Source organism: Aquarana catesbeiana, linkage group LG01 (assembly GCF_042186555.1).
Source record: "Aquarana catesbeiana isolate 2022-GZ linkage group LG01, ASM4218655v1, whole genome shotgun sequence".
NCBI lineage: Eukaryota > Metazoa > Chordata > Amphibia > Anura > Ranidae > Aquarana > Aquarana catesbeiana.
Window position 1 is genome coordinate 270,566,712 of NC_133324.1, and position 20,067 is coordinate 270,586,778.

General features: G+C 40.3%; 1 protein-coding gene across 6 annotated transcripts in view; it reads left to right on the plus strand.

Moving 5' to 3' along the window:
* Window positions 1-20,067, plus strand: part of CHFR (checkpoint with forkhead and ring finger domains) — a 90,526-nt gene that overhangs the window by 13,625 nt on the left and 56,834 nt on the right. For all 6 annotated transcript variants that reach the window (XM_073628401.1, XM_073628424.1, XM_073628416.1 and 3 more), the window contains 5 exons: window positions 5,255-5,364; window positions 8,031-8,090; window positions 11,079-11,246; window positions 12,680-12,835; window positions 18,795-18,945. In XM_073628401.1, coding sequence (XP_073484502.1) covers window positions 5,255-5,364; window positions 8,031-8,090; window positions 11,079-11,246; window positions 12,680-12,835; window positions 18,795-18,945 — 645 coding nt within the window. The remainder of the gene's footprint in view (window positions 1-5,254; window positions 5,365-8,030; window positions 8,091-11,078; window positions 11,247-12,679; window positions 12,836-18,794; window positions 18,946-20,067) is intronic.

Consider the following 20,067-nt stretch of genomic DNA (forward strand, 5'->3'; position numbering starts at 1 on the left):
AAGGCCTTGCAAGAAGCCAGACTTTAACACCCTCAGAGAAAAAGGAAGGACAGCACCTGCAGCAAATTCCCGAATAGTGACAATCTATCAAAGGAAGATCAAAATCATTGAACTCTTGGTACCCTTAAATATCTGACTTGTTTATCATTAAGGTGTACATCCGCTGTAAATCTTTTTAGCAATATGTGTACTCAGTACAGTGATATTTATGTCCTAAAATAAATAAAAATAATGTAACAAGTATTTAAAATGAAATATTTAAAATGAAAGGGATAATCTCTTGAATAGTGATGTTAACAAAATTAGTGCTAAGTGAACTGTGTATAGGGGGCTAGACTGTGTGGTAGTGAAAAAAATTATCTCTGCTCAAGAAAATCCATAATTTAAAAATAGTTGATGGTGACACACCGCTATGCGCTAGCAGTAATATAGAAGCAACAACAATTTGAAGTGAATGATATCGACCTGTTAATCATTAACAAAGCTGACCATAAGGATAAAGAAAGAGAAAATAACATAATTCACCTTAAGTTCGGATTTAGCTGAACGTGAATCATCAATATCAATGAGCTGTAATACCTGACTGCAAATATGAATGAAAGGTAAAGTCTCTATGAACAAAGGAGAGAGCCAAACAATAGTATTGAATATACATTTAAATTCGGCTCCCTATACACAGTTCACTAATTTTGTTAACAACATTATTCAAGGGATTATCCCTTTCATTTTAAATATTTCATTTTAAATACTTTGTTACATTATTTTTATTTCTTTTTAGAACATAATTATCACTGTAATGAGTACACATATTGCTAAAAAGATTTACAGTGGATGTACACCTTAATAATAAACGAGATAAGTCGGATATTTAGAGTACCAAGAGTTTAATAATTTTGATCTCCCTTTGATACATTGTCACTATTGGGGAATTTGCGGCAGGTGCCGTCCTTCCCTTTTCTCTGAGGGTGTTAAAGTCTGGCTTCTTGCAAGACCTTTCAGGTCGAATTCCTTTCTTGGAGAGGTAAGGACAATCATGGAGTCATTTGGATCATTCAACTGATTTTAAAATTTCTGGTTATGAGGTTGTTTATTCCATCTCTCAGCGGTAAATATAACAACATAGTTGTGTCCATGAAATTTTAGTGCACGATGTAAAAGGTCTTCTGAAAACTGAGATGTTTAATGTATTTAGCGTAAGCCATCCCCCAGAAGAAGACCATGATTGAATAGGTCGAAACGTGTCTGGGTATCCATACAGTTAAATTATGAATTTTAATGCTGTATATCTATATGGTTGCATCACTGTATCATGGAATATGTATTGTGTACCGAAACCTGAGTCTACATTTTAATAGTAACATGTATTTGTAATTTTTTTTTTTTTCTAATTCCTTGAATTTCAGTTTCTTGTGTTTCCTATTTGTGTGATTTATATTTATTATTATTATTATTATTATTCAGGATTTATATAGCGCCAACAGTTTACACAGCGCTTTACAATATAAAAGGGAGACAATACAGTTATAATACAATAAAATAAAATACAAGAGGATTAAGAGGGCCCTGCTCAGAAGAGCTTACAATCCAATAATTATTGATTTATACTGAAGCCAATTGACCTGTGATCGCAGTTTCTTAAATTGCCCTGTATTTCCACATCCGTGATCAGGTCTGTATTGTTGGTAATCAGTAGATCTAGTAACACCTTGTTTCTAGTTGGTGAATGAAATTGTCCTGCAAGACATTTAGGAACTGGTGAGCCTTGAACGAATGCGTGGTTCCCCCCGCCCAGTCTATGTCTGGATAATATAAATATCCCATTATGATAACACTTCCCATCCTTGCTGCTAATCCAAATTGTGATAGGAGGTCTGTCTCCCCCTCCTCCTCAGGTTAGGGGGCCTATAGCATACGCCCAGTATTATTTTCCCCTTAGATTCATCCCTTTGGAGCTCTACCCATAAGGATTCTTATGCTATTGTGAGTCACACGCTTGCTCAGATAAGTGAGCTTTTTATCGGTTTGACTCTATCTTCATGTCGCCTGCTGCTGTATTAGTCAGTGAAGTCACCTGGGGTGTTGACCCCTGTCAGGGTGCTGTGTGCAATAATTCCACCTTCATCTGCAGTCAGTGACGGGTCCTGTGGGATTGCCACACAGTCATTAATCCAGTGCTCCCTTTTTATGATTTTATTTTGCAAAGTGAGAATCCAGAGGGGGGTTGGTTTCTTCAGTGCTGGCTGTATCTCCCCCCATATTGGAGCACCCATAATTTGGGCTTCAGTCTGGGCTTGGAGATATATATTATTTTTTTTTTACATTGACTTGATGGTTCTTTAAATTTACAATTGAAAGCCTTTTTGTTATACCTTAGATTTTGCCAGAAATGCAGAACAGCCTTGTTTCCTCTTTGTGTTTTTTAAAAATTATTTTATTACCACCTTTTTACCTTGTACAGCAGATCACATACTTGATGTGGAGAGAGAAATGCATTTGTTTGTTTAGCAAACGCACCTAAACAGGGCTGATGCCATTTTCTTGTGATTTAAGTCTATAAAACCATTAGTTTTGTCAGCCCACAGCAGAAGATTATTAGTAAAGTGCTTTTTTATTTATTTTTTCAGCTCAGTAGATTTATTACTTGCAGGGTCTTTAAAGGAATTATAACATAGAAAATGTCTAGTTCAGAGATGGTTGAGTGCCTGCAGTTGTCAGACACCACAGTCTCTGGATTTTACAGAGAATGGGGCCAAAAACTAGAAAACTGGGTCAGCAGCAGTTCTGTAGTCAGAAATGATAATTTAGGAGAGATGAGAGAAGAATGGCGATACAAAATCTACAACAGCTAAAATAACCACTGTGTAAACAACATTTACAACTTTGAAGAATATGCACTATTGCAGCAGGATCCTTTAGCATCAAGAAAAAAAAAAGAAATTGAAGTTGCAGTGGTTTTTCATGATGTGTTCACCAAAAGTGTGTAATGTAGTAATTAAATATCTAAAACACTTCCCATTTAAGAACTCTGTCCTTGGTTAGATTGTCACACGTACCAATGGAATTGGCTGCTAAGGCTAGGCGCCAACACAGGACAATAGATTGCATGTTGCCCCTGAACTGGAAGTTCTAGGTCTTCTTGACGTCTGCAGAGGAGCAATGAGCTGTAAAAGCAAATTTAGGTGAGTATAAGGGGGTTGGTGGATGATCTTTGCAGAAACAGTCACTGTGCCCTGCATAGCTAAGCTGACTGTGTCTTTTTAGGTCCCATATAATTTTTTCCCTTTTTAATTTTGGTGATGTAGTTGTTTCTTACCTTACCTGCTTTCTTCTTCTGTGCATATACACTATATTACCAAAAGTATTGGGACACCTGCCTTTACACGCACATGAACTTTAATGGCATCCCAGTCTTAGTTCGTAGGGTTCAGTATTGAGTTGGCCTACTCCTTTGCAGCTTTAACTCTTGTGGGAAGGCTGTCCACAAGGTTTAGGAGTGTGTCTATGGGAATGTTTGACCATTCTTCCAGAAGCGCATTTGGGATGTCAGACACTGATGTGGACGAGAAGGCCTGGCTTGCAGTCTCCGATCTAATTCATCCGAAAAGGTTTTCTTTTGGGTTGAGTTCAGGACTCTGCAGGCCAGTCAAGTTTCTCCACCCCAAACGCGCTCATTCATGTCTTTATGGACCTTGCTTTGTGCACTGGTACGCAGTCATTATGGAACAGGAAGGCGCCATCCCCAAACTTTTCCCACAAAGTTGAGGGCATGAAATTGTCCAAAATGTCTTGGTATGCTGACGCCTAAAGAGTTCCCTTCACTGGAACTAAGGGGCCAAGCCCAACACCTAAAAAACAACCCTACACCATAATCCCCCCCCCCCCCCCCCCCCTTCCACCAAATGATTTGGACCAGTGCACAAAGCAAAGTCCTTAAAGAGTCCTGAACTCAACCCAATAGAAAACCTTTGGGATGAATTAGAACGGAGACTGCAAGCCAGGCCTTCTCGTCCACATCAGTGCCTGACCTCACAAATGCGCTTCTGGAAGAATGGTCAAACATTCCCATAGACACACTCCTAAACCTTGTGGACAGCCTTGCTAGAAGAGTTTAAGCTGGTATAGCTGCAAAGGGTGGGCCAACTCAATATTGAACCCTACGGACTAAGACTGGAATGTCATTAAAGGTCATGTGTGAGTAAAGGCAGATGTCCCAATACTTTTGGTAATATAGTGTATGGAGATACCACATAGATGTAACGTAACATAGCAAAATGGAAAGTCAAAGTTCACAGGTTACTTTAGGTCAGCTTTTTACACCATTTAAGATGAGACCGAACTGTACCGGGGATCTGATAATTTTAGCTCCGGGGCTTAGTGCTGGATTGTGGCTATCACTAATAGCTGTTTTACCATGTAAAAAAACCAACAGAGCTGCCTAGACTAGGTGCAGTTTTAGAGTGGCACTGGGACAGAAAAGTATAGTCCATCTTTTATAAAACAACATCTTGGAGTTGGGTGTTAAAAGGATAAAACCAAGTATCATTCCTTCGTGTCTCTGTAAAGAACTGAAAGACATTTAGTTGGCCTCAAGAACTGGAGTTTAACACCTTAGAACGGTTTAGATTGCTATCTGTGTCCCCTTTAGGGAGATTCACTCTCTCTGTTTGTCCTGTTTACCTTCATTGAAAGTGAAAGTAAAAGAAAATCCAATTTTTGGGTTGTCCCCAGAAAAGTAATAGAAGGGAACTCTTTCAATGGGGACACTAGTTCTGGTGACCTGGGGGGCCCCAAGAGATTCTTTTCAGGGATTTTCTTTCACTCCCTGTTAGGCCACTGGACAGGAAATTAAGGTAAATCTCCCCAATGGGACAAAGATGGCAAAAATAATCTTTAAATGGTGAAAGTTCTTGTAGAGGCAGTAGTGCTTTAGCGATGTGAAATTAAGAGATACATTGCTGGAGAGGCAAGTATAATGCAACTTGTTTTGCAGGGGACTGTGTCTAAGATCATTTTGGGCACTGTTAAACAGCAGTGTTTATGGTTATGACCTATCTAGTTTAGTTTAATGTGTTCACTTGTCATCCATCCAAGGCAAACCTGATTCCGTATCTAGACTTAATCGTATTTTTCTCCCTGATTAGCAGCCTGGCAATTTGTTGATTTTTATATGGTATGTTAATGGACTACAAATACTATTATGTGTTTTTTCAGTAATTACAGTTTGAATATCAATCTTGTTATCCACTTTTTGCAGCACAAATGGCACTGTGATCAACCAGCAGAAGGTGGTAAAGAAACAGACATATCCATTGAAGAATGGTGATATTATCTATGTTGTGTATAAGAAAAATGAGCCAGAAAACAGTAAGTTGCATGTTTTTTCACGCTAAAAAATATAATTGCTATTATGATAGCTTAGTGAAAAATATAAAGGTTACATTCACCTTCTGAATGTGTTACATGTTACCTGTATTTAGGGTGTAACAAGTTCAGCAACCCCCCCCCTTTCCCTGTGACAGCAGATGGGGGGGGGGGGGGAGGGATACCTCTCCCCCCACAGCAGCTTTCACATTTTAAAATTCCCTCCTTGCACAGCCACATCATTCATTCACAAAGATCTGTGAATAAATAAATTACAAGTCCCGCCTGCCATTACAGCAGACAGCTTGTAGTTCTCAAAGGACTGGGAGGGTGCTGATAAGAGGCCTCATAGTCCATTGACACTCTTTCAGCTTTCAAACATAAAGCCCGTACAGAATAATGAGCAAGAAAGCTGCAAGAGCCTGACATTGCACCGTGATCCACTGATTGCAGGTACAATACTTTGCAGGCTCCTGTAGAAAAATATTGAATGCAAATTTTTTTGAGCTGCTAAAATATGTGCATTATTATTTTTTTTTCTTGTTAAAAGTGATCTTGGTCTTTAAAAAAGATTTTAGAACTGTAGACACTATAGAATTTTATATATTGGGAATTCACAAAATGTACAATTACTCCTCTTCTGCTGCTGTACATTCATACTTCTTTTGTTTTCTTTTAAAATAAACTTTTAATAAAAGTACAATAAAAAAAAAAATCTATGTTAGGTCTCCTAAATACCATGGCCTAAAATGTAACCAAACTAATAATTTTAAAGCTCGTAAACCTGCGTGTAAAGCTGATCTCTGGGCTAAAAAATATTCTCCAAATACTAGAGGCATGTACAGTATATTCTCTGGGACCTTGGTGGTCTTTATGTATTTCTTCCAAATCTTCAGTGTTTGAAAAAGTATTTGATCCCCTGCTGATTTTGTATGTTTGCCCACTGACAAAGACATGATCAGTCTAAATGGTAGGTTTATTTTAACAGTGAGAAACAACAGAATAACAGCAAAAAAAATTCAGAAAACGCATTTCAAAAAAGTTCTAAATTAATTTGCATTTTAGTGACTGAAATAAGTATTTTGATTCCCTATCAATCAGCACGATTTCTGGTTCCCAGATGTCTTCTATACAGGTAACACTCCCTGAAAGGGAGTGCTCCCAATCTCAGCTTTTTGCCTGTATAAAAGACACCTGTCCGCAGAAGCAATCAATTGGATTCAAATCTCTCCACCATGGCCAAGACCAAAGAGCTGTCCAAGGATGTCAGGAACAAGATTCTAGACCCACACAAGGCTGGAATGGGCTGCAAGACCATCGCCAAGCAGCTTGGTGAGAGGGTGACAACAGTTGGTTTGATTTATTCGGAAATGGAAGAAACACAAAATAACTGCCAATCTCCCTCGATCCAGGGCTTCATGCAAGATCTCCCCTCCTGCAGTTTCAGTGATCATGAGAACGTTGAGTAATCAGTCCAGAACTACACAGAAGGATCTCAAGGCATTTGGGACTATAGTATTCAAGAAAACAATTGGTAACACACTACGCCATGAAGGACTGAAATCCTGCAGTGTCCGCAAGGTCCCCCTGCTCAAGAAAGCACAGGCTCCCCTGAAGATTTCTTATGAGCATCTGAATGATTCAGAGGAGAACTGGGTGAAAGTGTTGTGGTTAGATGAGACCAAAATCAAGCTCTTTGGCATTAACTCAACTCGCTGTTTTGGAGGAGGAGGAATGCTGCCTATGACCCCAAGAACGCCATTCCCACAGTTAAACATGGAGGTGGAAACATTATGCTCTGGGGGGTGTTTTTCTGCTAAGGGGACAGGACAACTTCACCGCATGTACTATCAAATCTTGGGTGAGAACCTCCTTCCCTCAGAGCAAGAGCATTGTGGATGGGTATTCCAGCATGACAATGACCCAAAATACACAGCCAAGGCAACAAAATATACACTATACCCACTGTTCCTGGTAGCAAGATGAATGTTAACTTGTCCAGAAGTTGAAACTCATGTTCAGCCTAGGCCTATGATCCAAGGTAGCTCCCTAAGGACTGATTTGATAAATGAAAACTTGGGTAGAAGTCTACAAAATAAGTAGCCTGTAAAGAAAATAGCTTTTTCACATATCTAACTATCGGCCCATTTGCTTAAAAACTTCTCGTTCTAGCAGACTTCCTAGCACCACGCATCTGTGTGTGGAAAAGCGCATTCGCCTCTGGCTATTTGTGGATCCTTTCAGTGATTCCCTACGTTACTATTGTGTCCTGCAGTCACTAGGGGCCAGCAAGAGGAACTGCAGGGGGTTGGGGGGAGCCATCGTTTAAGTGGCCTGAGGCAGTGTGCCAGAATGCAAACTGGGATGCTCAGCGTACATTTTACAGGGTATTGCAAACAGGCAGGTAAGCCTGCCTGGTCACAAATTTTTTTTTTTTTTTTTTTTTCCAACTTTAGTTTCGTTTTAAGAGATTATTTTAGACCATAATGTACTAGTGCTCAGATCCATAAAAGAAAAGCTCTACAATGTTACAAATGTGGCTTTTTATTTTTTTGACCCTGTGCAAGAGGCCTCAATATTTTGTATCACAAAAATCTTGCTTATTACCGTAAAATACAGTATTTGTTTTCAATGTAAAATGATTCAGTTATTAATCTATTTGTTTCCAGATGTTGCATATCTGTATAAGTCTTTGAATTCAGCACAAGACAATATGCAAGAACTAGCAGGTATGTCTGGACTGCAGATGGCTGTCTTCTACAAAGTTGCAGCATATTCTCCAACATTCAGATGTCTATCAGATAAACATGGATTTACAATTTTTAAAGGTTATTTAATAAAACTAAAATTTACACCCCCCCGTCCTACTGTAGACAAAAATAAGACCTTATACTTGCATTTACCGGCTCCTTCCTTTTCTGAATGGACAGAGTCATTGACTCTGTCCATTCATATCTGAGCATCGAAACCTGTGTTTACGATGTCTCAGTTTATGAATGGGAAGGAGCCTCTCACTCCTCTCCATTTATCTTCAGTGCAGCTGAGGCTGCAGAGAGAAAGGGGAATCTGTGTCCTCCGTCACTTTACCTGTCTCAAAGGGGAGATGTCAGGGGTCAGACCCCCTGACATCTCACCAAAGACACCCCCCCCCCTCAACAGCATTGATTTAAAAAAAGAAACATTTGTAATATTTAAAAGCAAAACTGAAAAAATAATAAAAACATTTCCAACCAGGAGACTACAAGTCCTGCATATTCTTCCTGTGCTTACATGGATTTCCTTTGGGTACTCCAGTTTCTACTCTCACTCTGAAGACATGCTGATGGGTTGATAAGCTCCTGTCTAAATTAGCCCCAGTATGTGTGTCTATGCATGTGCCCTCCTTGAGGGCAGAGCCTGATGTAAATTATCAGCACTATATAAATACCTGTATGGAAAAATATAATCTAATATCCTGAATGAGGCTGATGTCCATACAGATGTGTAGGGCACTCTGGTTGTGCTGCTGGGATGCTGAGGGCATATCTAAGATCATTTGACATGGCTGGCCTTACCTTGAACACCATGATCAGTCATTTCACCAGAGAAGCCAGAGAGTGCTCCTGCCCCAATGTAGGAGGTCTAGGGAGAGGTTAGCTGAATCCCACCTTTTACCTTCTTCTAATATCGGCTCAGCCCGTATGGCTCAAACTCACAGATCAGTAATCCTTCTGAAAGTCGTCTGCATAAAGGTGCACCCCCATTTCTACAAGTAGAGGGCTGATTGTGCATCTTGGTAGGTCCTTGGGCAGTTTCCCTTTCCAGCGTTCAGATGCAGAGTCCCCTTTTTAGCACACAGACTAATCCTTTGCCCCTGTAGCCCACCTCTGTTGTTCCCTTTTTATCTCCCCATGATGCTTCAAGATCTTGCACTTCCCCCAGTTAGTCTGAGGTCTTTCCACATGTTTTGTCCCACTCCTTATGTTAATTTCTGGAACTGTGCCTTATCCAGGTCTCTACACCCTTTCTCAGAAGGCCCATGTCTCTAGGGCATGAATAGCCCCTCATGGTACATAGTACCTCTCCACAGTCTCTCCTCTCAAGAAGGGCCCCCTGACCCGCATGCTTGGCTGGGACCAGCTGTAGCTGTTACCTATTTGGACAAGAACCTGGATCCTCAGTGCTTATTCTTATAGAATTGGCTCCTGTATTTAGTCTACTGCCCTCTCCTGGCATCCCCATTGTAGAATTCTCAGGCAACCTTATTTTAAGGGAGTCTGCTTGATAGATCCTTGTAATTTTAGCTCTTCTGAACTAGCGGTATCAGCAACGAGAGGAGAGGCTTGTGCACTGGGCTGTGCTTTAGATCCTGCGGGTTCGGGTGAGTAAAGCCCTGTGCCTCCCTGGATTTTCAGCAGGCAGATCACCTTCTGTAGGTAGTCACTATTGGGGACAGAGGGTTCCCAGAGTGTTCTGTGGGATCTCTATCAGGGAATTGGTCCTCCCCCTCCTTGAGGGATATCAACAGTTTTCTGGTTAATGTGCCCAAGATGCCTTCCCTTGGCCTGCTCTAAAGCTGGTCAAAGACTGATCAAAATTAGACTGGTTTAGCAGAGACTGGGCAAATTTTATTCAGTGTGGCCACCCCCACTCAGCAGAAATTGATCGTTTAACCGTCACGAAAGGACATGCTGGGAAACTTGCTGATCAATGTGTTCTGACATCAGCAGGTCCCACTATCTGAATACAATGTCCCTGTGTGTGGGGATTCCTCCATCCACCTCGCTTCTGTGGATGGAGCAATCCTCTTCTTCCCCCCTTTTTTTTTTTTTTTTTTTTTTTTTTTTTTTTTTTTGTGGCTGAATGGAAAAAAAAAGTACCGGTCTATGGTCAGCTTTAGTCAGACACATGCTTTTAGTGCTTTGACTAAGATTTATGGCCCTTTCTCCTAGACTTTTAATGCTTTGCTGGACCTGGGGGGATCAGGAACTCCATAGAATCATTTCTATGATCAGGGTAAGGCAGGGTCTGCAGCATTCTTCTGCAGGCCCCAGAGTCACATAGGGATGTCAGGAAAGGGTGTTAAATTTACACCTTTGTTGTCTTTAGGTGGTTCCCATTACACCAGGCTGGGGCTGAGGTTGAATCTTCATTTCATGACTTCTGCTCGTCTGTGTCAATTTCTTCACTGGCTTCCCCTACCCCACAACATAGCCCCCAGCTACATTACCAACCTCATCTGCAGATATCGCCCAAATCGTCCCCTCCGCTCCTCCCAGGACCTCTTGCTCTCTAGCTCCCTCGTGACCTTCTCCCATGCTCACCTTCAGGACTTCTCTAGAGCCTCTCCCATCCTCTGGAACTTCCTGCCCCGGTATATCCGATCAGATCCTAACCTGTCCACCTTTTAGGAGATCCCCGAAAACTCACTTATTCAGGGAAGCCTATCCCACACCTACCTAACAACTGTCCCCGAGCCACCCCCATCAAATCATTCCCTGCATCTATTACCTTTTGTACCCCTCCCCTTAGAATGTAAGCTCTACGAGCAGGGCCTTCTTGTCCTTTCTGTATTGAACTGTACTGTAATTGTGCTGTCCCTCCTCTACATTGTAAAGTGCTGCTTAAACTGCTGGCGCTATATAAATCGTGTGTATAATATATAATTGACCTATGTTTTAAAGACTAGGCCATACATTTTAAATATGTTGGTTTTCTACTCCCCACTCCATCTTCAGATACCTCAGGGATCGCAGAGGAGACACAGGTCTTATCTCCACTTCACGATTCTTCCTTTACCTGTGAGGAACCTCAGCCTTCCACTTCCACATCCAGCCTCTTTAACGCACGCACTACCTCTGCTAAAGAGCCAGATTCTTCTTTGAAGGTTCAGTCATCAGTTGATGGTGAGAGCAATGCAGTCAGAAACAAATATGCTGTAAATGGTGTTTTGGCTTTGCACAACTGTCTTTTTACTACCAAAATTTCAGACATTTTAGAACCAAGGATGATCAAAAGCCCTGGTACCCAAACTGCATGCTGGGGACCTCATGCGACCCTTTGGCACTTATTTATATTATAAAAATACACTTTCTATTTCTGAAAGCTTTCTTGATTCACAGCATTTTTTTCACACGTGCCTAAAACGTTGTTAAAGTACTGTATTTCTATATATTTATTGCCTGGTCCTATGCAGTACATGTATATTTTACATTAAAAGTCATTGTAAACATTCCAACCTGCACCTTGTAGTTTTTCACCTAAATACCTTAAGATGTGCATTGACTAGGTCATTTCATGATGTAATTTGTTTCCCTGTACATGCAGCCTATGGTAGAGTAAATCTTCACATTCATGTGTCGGCAGTTTCTTTTATGTAAAACATGAAATGTGGTCATGGCACTGCACATGTTGTTGCATTACCTCTGTTTTGTGAGAACTGACATTCCTGTGTAGAAACTACATATGCAACACAATCTAATTCCCATGCAGGTTAGAGCTCTACAGTAATTAGAGCTCACACAGACACAAGCCGGCAAAGCGAGCATTTAGAGACACAGAGCTCACCGTGAAGCTGGAATATGTTTTACCCCCCCATCTTTTTCTTAGTCTGTCTCCCTTCTTTACCTAAGAGAATGGTCTGCCAAGGAGGGGCCCATGTGACCGACTCTGCCCCTTCACTGTCCTGCAGTACCCCAATAACACTTTGACCATAACCCAGGAAGTTGTACCTGGGACATTTTTATGTATCAACCGCACCTACAGTCACTTTCCCACCTATTTGTACTTGAAAACTCACCATACTTTTACAGATCATTCTGTGCAACATTGAAATACCCCTTGTTACGGTTTCTTATGTGAGCTGTTGTCACAACTGTACATATGTAGTCGTTTATATGTCATGCATACATTTTTAAAAGTGTATAGTGCCATTAAGCCTGTCTGTAATTGCATAAAACTAGCTACTTGACACTTTGGTCATGGGTGAAGATAGTTTGCAGAAAGTTATCACAACTGACCGGTTGAGATTCAGACAGATAAATTCACTGATCTCTGATCAAGTAATCGTACCTCATAAATGTGTGGCTAACTTTTTTTAAATTTGCAAAGCAATAATTAGTTTATTTCTGGAAATTCACTTTCTAACTTCTCCATGAAAAATAGGGTACATTTACTGTATATGTTAGTGATAGCTTTTTTACTTTGCAATACTTCACTGTCAACCTATGCTTTTAGTCTTTCTTTATAAAACCGGTGTCTTTTCCATTAATTATGTGGTAATAGATACAGTTAAACCTTTGTATTTCACTGTCAAACTATGCACTCCATGGTATTTTAGACAATGTATCTCCTGTGACTGCAATGAAGAATCAACCTGAGCAGCATCCCAGTACAGGACTTGATGGACCGAGCATGCAGACAGCCAGGGTCGCGTCTCTCACAAGTGATACAGAGCAAGATGGTCAGCCGCCTCCTAAAAAGAAGCTGAAATATGGTTGGTGTTCATTTTGTATATCTGTTTCCATCTGGAACCTTACATGGAAAATATTAAAGATGCAGGAAACAACAAAACAAATTTGCTTTTTCTTGCTGTCTATGGCAGTGCTTGCAAAATTTGGCTCTAAACAGTTGGATAGGCTGGTCTTTCATAAGATGTAGAATACTAGCTATCCAGCCAGATGAGCTATCCCATAAATGACTGCATTGTCTTTAGTACCATGAGGAAAGCAAATAGTTTTGCCTTGCGGGTTTTGTCTTGAGTTTTTTGTTCTCTTTGCAGCATGGTCTACTGCTGTCTCCTGCTAGTATAGGCACACTTGAAATGAGCTCCACTCACACAGCCTCATCATTCATTCACAGCGATCAAACACAGCGAAGCAGACAGACTTGTAGTTCTCAATGTACTAAGAGTTCTGATCAGTGCCCTCATAGTCCATTGACACTTCCTGCAACTCGGCAACTGTCTTCAGTACAGAAGTAAGGGCAGAAAGCTGTATGAAGTATCTGCAGGAGCCTGACATTGCCCCAGTGATCCACTGATCGTGGGCGCAATGCTCTGCAGGCTCCTGAGAATAAATTTTAAAAACGTGTATTTGTTATTAAAAAAAAAAAAAAAAAAAGGTGAACTTTAAAGTGGTTGTTATAAGTTGCACTATATGCAATTTATACCATCTTCGGTGTTTAATAATCCTGTGTCTGTGTGTTTTATAAAAAAATAAGCCGTTCTTTACCTGTTTTCAGAGCGCCGCTCACGTGGCCCGCTGCCTCTCTGCTCCGCCCGCCTGACAGCTGCAGCGTGCGAGGCCAAGATTCCCCCACTGACATCAGTCGGGAGGGGAGGAGGAGAGAGGCGGCCGGCCACGAGAGCGGCGATCTGAAAACAGGTAAAGAATGGCTTAATTTTATAAAACACAGACACTGGGGCGCACAGAATTATTAAACACAGGATGGTATAAAACTTTTAATGTAACTTCATTAGCAGGAGGGGAGGGGGACAGAAGCTGGCAGGATCAGCCAGGTCTTTCAGGTGATTGAAGGGGCCAAATTACACAGCACAAGCACTGTGTTGTATAACATGCTTTAAAGGAACAGGATCCTTTTTTGGTTTTTTGTTAGGGTAACAAACGCTTTAACCTTTAGTCCACTTTCACACTGAAGCAGCGGCTCCATTGGTGGTAAACGCAGCTAGTTTTATCTGCGCTTTTTGGCGGCTAGTGGGGTGCTTTTAACCCCAGCTAGCGGACGAAAAAGGGTTAAAAGCGCCCGCAAAGCACTGCTGCCGTATCGCTTTGCAGACGTTTTGGCAGTGCTGGCCATTGATTTCAATGACAGGGGTGTTTTGGGAGCGGTGTATTCACCGCTCCTAAACCGCCCCAAAGATGCTGCTTGCAGGACTTTTTTTTTTCCCATCCTGCAAGCACACCGCTGCAGTGTGAAAGCACTCGGGCTTTCACACTGAAGTGACAGGAGAGGCACTTTGCAGGCACTATTTTTAGCGCTAAAACGACTGTAAAGTGCCTCAGTGTGAAAGTGGCCTTAAAGTGAAACTGGGCTCACATTGAATACCCAGTTATTTGCAAGGGAAATTAAAAAAATACCGTAAATAAAAATAGCATTTTTGTTAGTACACGATTGGTTGTTTCAAGGAACACAGCTCACTTTATTTACAAAGCATGTACATTGTGTGTGAACAGCCTCTTATCCTTCATAAATAAACCACAGTCAATTATCCCCTGAGCTACCCCAGTATTTAAACTTTCAAAAATCCAGGCATTATGGTAGGAAAGGGTTAGGGTTATCAGCGGGGATGTGCAGTATTTGAACTGCTGCCGGCACTTATGGTAGGAATATTTGTGGCTGTCAGTTGTTACTAAATATTGACAGAAAAGTTTACCCAGAACATCCAATAATAATTTTATGATGCTTATGATTGCTAGCATGCTGTGTAGGTTTTCATATTTTTTTGTTCAGCTTTGACTTTTTTCCTAAATGTAATATCCTGCTTACTGACACTATAAATTTTGCATGTAATTGCGCTAAAGATGTGCTGCTGAATTCTTGAACTGCTTCTTTATGTATTTCATCTGAAAGGAGAAATTCAGTTCTTTTCATGTTTGTAAAATATATAACTGCTTTAAATATTTTGTAATGGTAAACTGCTGCCTGCCATACATTTCCGAAAAATCTAATTTCTCTTCATTGCAGCCATAGTAAGTGTTCCATTTGCTTTTCCGAATAGTCTTCACTAAGACTTCTATAATTTGTTTACTGCCTCTCTCAGAAATCTTACATAGCTTGATGTCCACTTATGGCCAGCGAGGTGTGAGAAGTGCACCCTTAGCAATTATTTTAGGTTTACTGTACTGGGAGTTCCATCTTCGGTAAAGTACTTGCATGTCTATGGGAATGGCAGCGGTGCAGTTTTTACAACCCCAATTCCAAAAAAGTTTGGATGCTGTGTAAAATCTGCATAAAAACAAAGCAATCATTTGGAAAATTCATAAACCCACATTTTATTCACCATAGAAAATAGAAAACATAACAAATGTTTAAAATGAGAAAATGTACCATTTTAGGAAAAAATTAAGGTCCTTTTGAAATTGATGGCAACAACACGTCTTGGAATAGGGCAACAAAAAGCTGGAAAAGTAAGTGGTACTAACAAGGAAGAGCTGGAAGAACATTTTGCAACAAATTAGGCTAATTAGCAAGAGGGCAGTAACGTGATTGGTATAAAAATAGCATTTTAAAGTTTTTCAGAAGTAAAGATGGGCAGAAGTTCACCAATCTGTTAAAAATTGTTGAACAATTTCAGAATAACGTTCCACAATGTAAAGTTGCAAAGACTTTAAGTATATCATCTTCTACAGTACATAATATCAAAAGATTTTGAGAATTTGGAGAAATCTCTGTGTGCATGGGACAAGGCGGAAATGCAATCTTGGTTGCCCGTGATCTTCAGGCCCTCAGATGGCACTGCATTAAAAATGGGCATGATTCTGTGATGGACATCACTACATGGGCTCAGGAATACTTCCAGAAATCCCTGTCTGTGAACACAGTTCATCATGTCATTCAAAAATGCAAGTTATATCTTTATCCTGCAAAGAAGCCATACTGTACCTGAACATGATTAAGAAACATTATCATCTTCTCTGGGCCAAAACTCAGTTACAGCAGTCTGTTGCAATGTGGAAAACTTTGGTCTGTGGTCAGACGAATCAAAATTTGACATTCTTTTTGGCAATCATTGGCCCTGCTTCTCCGGAATTAAGAGGAGAGGGACCTTCTGGCTTATTATCAGTGCTCTGTTGAAAAGCCTGCATCTCTGATTGTGCATTAATGCATATGGAATGGGCAGCTTGCATACCTGGAAAGGTACCGTCAATGCTGAAAGATATATCCAGGTTTTAGAGCAGCATAGGCTCCCATCCAGACATCTTTTTTTTCAGGGAAGGCCTTGAATATTTCAGCAGTACAATGCTGTTATGGAATTATTTCTGATAGAGACTCTAAAAACAGAAGTTAATACTGCAGCTGCAGGAACAGATTCACAGGACGCAATGGCTGTGTGTAAAATATCTGTTCAGAGCCAAAGCTTATTACATGTTGTTGTTGTTGTTGTTTTATACATAGATAAGAAAGGGCTGGTGTGAGATGATGTTAAAAGCTAAAATAGGAATATATTATTAACCACTTCCTATCCCGCATATGGTCATATGACGGCTGCAAGGTGGCTCTCTCATCCTGGGCTAGGGGGCGTGTGCCTGCTGCTTCACTCGGAGGCTGATGTGCCTGCCCAGCGGCTGCGATGTCCGCCGGGCACCCACAATTGTCAAGGGAGAAGAGATCGATCGTGTGTTCCTTTTCTATAGGGACACCGATTGGTCACCTCCCACAGTTAGAATCACTCCCTAAGTAACACACTTAAACCTTTGATCGCCCCCTAGTGTTAACTCCTTCCCTTCCTGTGACATTTATACAGTAAACAGTGCATATTTATAGCACTGATCGCTGTATATTTGTCAGTGGTCCCAAAATAGTGTCAGGTGTCCATTTTGTCAGCCGCAATATCACAGTCCTGACAAAAAATGCAGATCGCTGCCATTACTAGTGTAAAAAAAAACAAAACATAAATCCATCCCCTATTTTGTACGCGCTATAACTTATTTTGGTAAAAAAAACAAAAACAACCACACACAATATTTTTTTTCTTTTTTGCTATAATAAATATCTCAATTTAAAATTATAAAAAAAAAAAAACAATTTCTTTCTCAGTCTTCATTCTTCTACATAGTTTGGTAAAAAAAAAAAATGTAGAAGAATGCGTATCGGCCTAAACTGAGAGAGAAAGTGTTGGTTTTTTTTTTTAATTTTAAATTGAGATATTTATTATAGCAAAAAAGAAAAAATATTGTGTGTGGTGGTTGTTTGTGTTTTTTTTTTTTTTCCTAAATTGTTGCGCTTTTTTTTGTTTATAGCGCAAAAATTAAATATTGCGGAGGTGATCAAATGCCACCAAAAGAAAGCTAAATTTTGGGGGGAAAAAGGACGTAAATTGTTTGGATACAGGGTCGCACGACCGCGCAATTATCATTCAAAATGTTAGTGCTGAAAACTGGTCTGGGCAGGAAGGGGGTGAAAATGCCCTGTATTGAAGTGGTTAAAAGCTAGCGAATAGAACAATTGCAAAAGTAAAACCTTGAGGGGGGAGTAGAGACGGAGAGCTAGCAGAAGATGTGTCTGTGTGTTAGGTTACAGAACACATTTCAACAACGTGAACAAAATGGAGTCTCTTTTGTGCTTAAATGAACAATACAGTGAAAGTTCATGTCAATGCTAAACCGCATACTCCATTTAGGACAACAGCATAGCTTCATAGAAGAGTCCCGGTACTTAACTGGCCTACTTGCAGTCCAAAACGTTCACCATCTGAAAATATTTGGCACATCTTGAACAGAAAAATATGACACAGACGACCTAGGACTGAGCAGGTTGAATCCTATATTGGGCAAGAATTGGGCAACATTCCTGTACCAAAACTCCAGCAACTGATCTCCTCAGTTTCTACACATTCACAGAGTGTTAACAAGAAGAGGGGATGCTACACCGTGGTAAAACATGGCCCTGTCCCACGTTTTTTGAGGTTTATTGCTGCCTTCAATTTCAAAATTTGACTTTTTTTTTTTTTTTTTCTCAGTTTAACCACTTCAATACCAGACACTTACCCCCTTCCTGCGTAAGCCAATTTTCAGCTTTCAGCGCTGTCGCTGTTTAAATGACAATTGCGTGGTCATGCTACACTGTACCCAAACAAAATTTTTATCATTTTGTTCCCACAAGTAGAGCTTTCTTTTGGTGGTATTTGATCACCTCTGCGTTTTTATTTTTTGCTAAACAAATAAACCGCAAATTGAAAAGGTTTTTTTTTCTTTTATTTCTGTTATAAAATTTTGTAAACAAATCCGTTTTCTCCTGCACTGATAAGGCAGCACTGATGGGTGGCATTGATAGGCTGCACTCATGGGTGGCAAGGGGCACTGAAAGGCGGCACTGAAAGGCTGCACTGATGGGTACTTATGGGTGGCACTGCTGGGCAGCACTGCTCATGGGCACTGATTGCCATCTCCCTGGTGGTCCAGGGTGGTGTGCCTTTTGGGGTACCTTTTTCTGGGCATCCCTGGTGGTCTGGCAGCATCCCTGGTGCTCCTGGGTGGTCATCTGGGTGGGGGGGGGGGGGCCTGCGCTGATAAACAATAAGCACAGACCCCACCCTGTCAGGAGACCTACAAACAAGAAGGGTAAAATCGGTCAAAAAATGTACAAAAATACTTAATATATAGTGGACCTTAACACAAGTTGTCCCCTTTTCTCTCCAAAACTGAAATTTGCACTTTGTGGGCAGTGAATAATTATATAACTTTAAAAAAAAAAATTTATTTATTTTCTTTAAGAAGTGGAATGTGCAAGTAGTCATGCCCCTCCACTGTCCAGTAATCTAAAGATCACATCAGAAGATGCTAAACCATCTAGCGTGAAACCAGACAAGATGGAAGAGACGCTGACCTGCATAATTTGCCAAGAGCTGCTTCATGACTGTGTCAGGTAATACCAGATAAGGAAATGTATGTATACTTTGTATATTAGACAGAAATAATTTTAAGCCAGTACTATACCTTTTTTGCTTTTCTGCTAATGGCTGCACAGAAGAAAAGGGTGACCGTTTTTTTTCAATGGAAAAGGACTAGTACAGGAAGCAGTCACCAAGGTCGAAAGCTGTGGAGTTGAGTGAATGTTTGTTTAATAATTTCATTGATGCATCTTATTTAATTGGTCAAACAGATTTTGAATACAAAATAATCTATACCATGATTCACTAATACCTAGGCAAGACTGCTTATGCAAGCTCTGTGTATATCCATAGGCAATATAACTGGACATTAAGGGGAAAGCAAAGCTCAGCAGAATAGTTCATGTAAAACTGTTTTTAATCAATAAAAATTATAAAATTGCCTTTACAAATAGTGTCTTTATCACGACATAAAGCCAGGAAACGCACCCTTTTAAAGGAAAAACCTACTAGGTAACAGGAAAGATGGCAGCAGTAATGGAAACGCTAAAGAGGACTGGATGAACTGTGGAAAAAGGCACTACAACTAGTCTTAGGATGTCAGCTGTAGAGGGGTACTAACATGGTACCCTCAAATAAAAATGACCTCCACTTACATCTTTCAGGACCATTCCCATGATTTGAGTCAGACTGCACATACCATTAACATCAGACTGTGGGCTCAATTCACAAAGCAAAAATTGCATGCGATATTTAGATCACATGACTTATTTGATCCAAATATTGTATACAATATAGAAAATCTCTTTTCATTGTCAGTTTGTTTATTTTTTGTGCAAAAATAAGAAACCCGCAGTAAATACCTCCATGAACTGATGTAAAAGTCAATTCACAGAAAAAATACATTTGTTAAATAAGTCATGGTCTAGCTATGTGCTGTTTAACGAATGTATGAAATTAATACTTGGCTGGACTGTTGACAGCAGAATGTAAACAAAGCAACCTGGACAGTTGAAGAAAAAAAAAACGGGTCTGGTATGGTTTTTAAGGGAGACTCGATGCTAAAATATCTGAATTGAGCCCTGTTTTTCTAAATGTCCTGGGACATTTTCTAAATACTTGTTGATCCTGTCAGTAGTACTTTCTTTGATCCTTCT